The sequence below is a fragment of the Lipotes vexillifer genome, unplaced genomic scaffold, assembly GCF_000442215.2.
Source record: "Lipotes vexillifer unplaced genomic scaffold, Lipotes_vexillifer_v1.1 scaffold1275, whole genome shotgun sequence".
Taxonomy (NCBI): domain Eukaryota; kingdom Metazoa; phylum Chordata; class Mammalia; order Artiodactyla; family Lipotidae; genus Lipotes; species Lipotes vexillifer.
Window position 1 is genome coordinate 179,171 of NW_006770093.1, and position 3,176 is coordinate 182,346.

Sequence of the window (3,176 nt, forward strand, 5' to 3'; positions counted from 1 at the left end):
GGAAAGGAAGAAACTGGCTTCCTTAAGGGAATTTAAGTTGGTTCATCATGGAGCCTTTGAGTCATTCTTTTTCTTCCAGACAGATCTACAGGTGATTGGCTGTTAGGTTTAATAGCAGCCTCCCTCTAGAATCTTTGGGAAACCTAAAACTTAAAGGAATCTATTATTAAAGCAGTTTTTATTATTATTAACGTAGTTCATTAAATTCCAGCAGCTCAGAAGGGAAAAGGGAGTTTTCTTTCCCTCTTTTACCCCAATTAGCACAGATCCCGTGACTGGATTTTATATTGCCTTCGTCTTGTTACAAACCAGCTTTCGTGGATCGGTCCGGCAGTCTGGGGCTCCTTACCTACCTAAAGTCACGGGTCTGTTTAACAAAATGCCATTGGCACTTCAGTAACCAGTTTCCTTGATTGTTTTCTCCCGTAGGTGGGCTCTGTTGTGTCCGTTGGCTGGCTCCGATCCAAAAAGGCTGTTGATTGGCGTCTCTTCCGCAACATTTTTATGGCCTGGTTTGTCACGGTCCCCATTTCTGGCGTTATCAGTGCTGCTATCATGGCAGTCTTCAAATATGTCATCCTCAGAGTGTGAAGCTGTTTGAGATGAAAATTCGGGTCAGTGTTTGGGACCACCGTACACATCCCTGTTCCTTTGAAGAATGAATACAGTGTTATAGAAGGCTGACAGAAGTCTCTTTAAAGTTCGGGAGCCGTGGGAGGGAAGCGCTACTTGTGCTAGAATTGCTCTTATGCTAAATATGACTTGTCTCAAGATTAGCTATGTAAAGTAGCCAGGTTTCCACTGGTTCCTGTTGAGGTTCCTTTGCCTTCTGGGCTGTGAATTCCTGTATATATTTCTCTACTTTTTGTATCAGGCTTCAATTCCATTATGTTTTAATGTTGTCTCTGAAGATAACTTGTGATTTTTTTTGTTTGTTTGTTTGTTTTGTTTCGTTTTAAAACAACCATTCAGAGCCATTTGACGGAGTGTGCTCTGCTTTGTTGGTTTCACCAGCTTCTGCCCTAACATGCACAGGGACTTAACAGCAAACACCGTAACCGAAGCTTCCCTTGTAGTCTCTTAGAAAAATAGTCATTTGTACCCTGCCCTCCTGTCGGCAGTGGCAGGTTCTGTTGGCATACGTGAACTTCTTACTTATAAGGACAAGGTTCTTTGGACACGGTGAAAATTTAAGTTAGTAGCAACTTCTTTGCAGGCAGTTCACTGACTATGATTGCTAAGAAGTAGGAAGAAAAATCCTTCTGGCAGTCTTGCTTATTTCTTGAAGATTTCTGGCAGTGTGCGATGGATGAATGCAGTGGAATGTGAACTTTGGGTGAGTTAAATGGGGCCAGCCTTCCATGTTCATCTGTCTACCTCTTAACTGAATAAAAAAGCCTACCGTTTTTAGAAAACATGTCTCATTGGTTTTGTTCATATATTTGAAGCATCTGAGCTCCCGATCAGTCAGCCTTATGCAATTCTTAGGAGAATGTGATATCTTAACAAGTGAGAACTGCCCTCTAGCTTAGAGTTCCCCACTCCTCCCTGGTACGTTTCTTGTGATCCCAGAATATACATGACATTCCTCCATGGGGCGTTTCTAACTGTTTGGTATTTTTTACCAGCACATCCTAGACATTTCCATGTTAACATGTATCTACTCATTGTCTTTAACGGCCACAAAGTTTTCCTGTTTGAGTGGATTAGTTTGTTTTACTAGACCCTTGTTTAGATTATTTGTAGCTTTGCTGTTACAGAGGATGCGAAAATGAGTGTTCGTGTCTCGTGTGTGTAGCTCAGCTTCATTTAAACGTTCTCAGTGTTGGATTCTTCAGTCTTGACCCATTATCTCTTTTAGGCTTGATCAGGACAGTTAAGCAAAAGTGCATGGCTTTGCAAACTAGATCGATGGGTCCTGTCCTTAGACTTTTAGCAAGATGCTTTTTAGAAGCCAGACTGCAACAAGGATAAGGTTATGCTTGCCTGACCTGTGCCTGAGAAATTGGACCACTGGTTGCGTACCTGCCATGGATTCACTTAGTAAATGTTCACCGTTTCATGTCAGGCACTGCACTAAGCTTTTTATGTACATTTAATTCTCAAGACCTTTTGCAGTAGTTCCTAACATTATTTTGTAGCTGATGAAAGATACTGAACTGTATCTTTCCTAATCTTAAGAGAATGGACAGGGACTTCCCTGGTGGTCCGGTGGGTAAGACACCGCGCTCCCAATGAAGGGGGCCCGGGTTCGGTCCCTGGTCGGGGAACTGGATCCCACATGCCACAGCTAAAGATCCCGTGTGCCGTGCAACTAAGACCCGGTGCAGCCAAAATAAAGAGAATGGACAGCCCCAGGCTAGCTGAAGGTAGCCATGTGACTATTTGAGGAAGGAGAAGGGGGCCTGGGGTAAAGAGGAACCTAACAGTAAGCACAGAACTGAGGGTTCTGCAGGAGACCCTCTGCGTTTTGGTGCTGGCTTCCTTTTCTGGTGCTACGTGACCTCACACAAACCCAGATCCTGTCTTTGCCCAGCGATTAAATGGAGAGTAGTGACTGTCCCCAAGCTTTTCCCCTTGGCCCAGGAGAGGACACTGAGGAAGTACTTGGACCAAGGATGTGTTTCTCTAGGAAGAGCAGCTAGATCTGGGGAAGAGGAACCGCATTAGAGCTAGTAAGAGGCCAGACGGGATCTGTATTTCTGTGTATGGAAATAGCTGCTGTGGGCCAGGGACACAGGCTGGTGAGAACTCTGGCCTGTTTCTCTTGGGCATTAGATGTTGCCTTTTATTTATTTATTTATTTATTTACTCTCCCCCCCGCCCCCATCCAAGCTATTTTCATTAAGGTTGCATGTATGCATAATAAAGTAGTCAAGTCATTCAACAAGGCTTCTGTGGAACAGGGACCTCCCACCAGCATTTCCCTCTTTCCTGAGGCAACCACTTGCTTTTCTTTTGGTATTTGTATTACTATTTGGCCCTTTCAGTGTTTAGCTCTTGATGTCCCATAGTGAAAAATGATGTTTAGTTCTAGTCTAACACTGTTGCCATACACAGACCCTAACCTCCCACCTTTGCTGTATAATTCGGTCTTAATTTTGGTAAGATCAAAATTGAGAGTATTTTAAAAATATCACCGAGCTGCTGAGTCTTTTTTTTTTTTTTTTTTTTTT

At 43.3% G+C, this 3,176-nt stretch overlaps 1 protein-coding gene across 1 annotated transcript in view; it reads left to right on the forward strand.

Annotated features, from left to right (window-relative positions):
* The window catches only part of SLC20A1 (solute carrier family 20 member 1), a 14,321-nt gene extending 12,906 nt beyond the window's left edge, over positions 1–1,415 (forward strand). The window contains exon 10 of the mRNA XM_007446016.1: positions 430–1,415. Within this exon, the coding sequence (XP_007446078.1) occupies positions 430–591 (162 nt within the window). The 3' untranslated portion in view covers positions 592–1,415. The remainder of the gene's footprint in view (positions 1–429) is intronic.
* Positions 1,416–3,176: the final 1,761 nt, after the last annotated feature.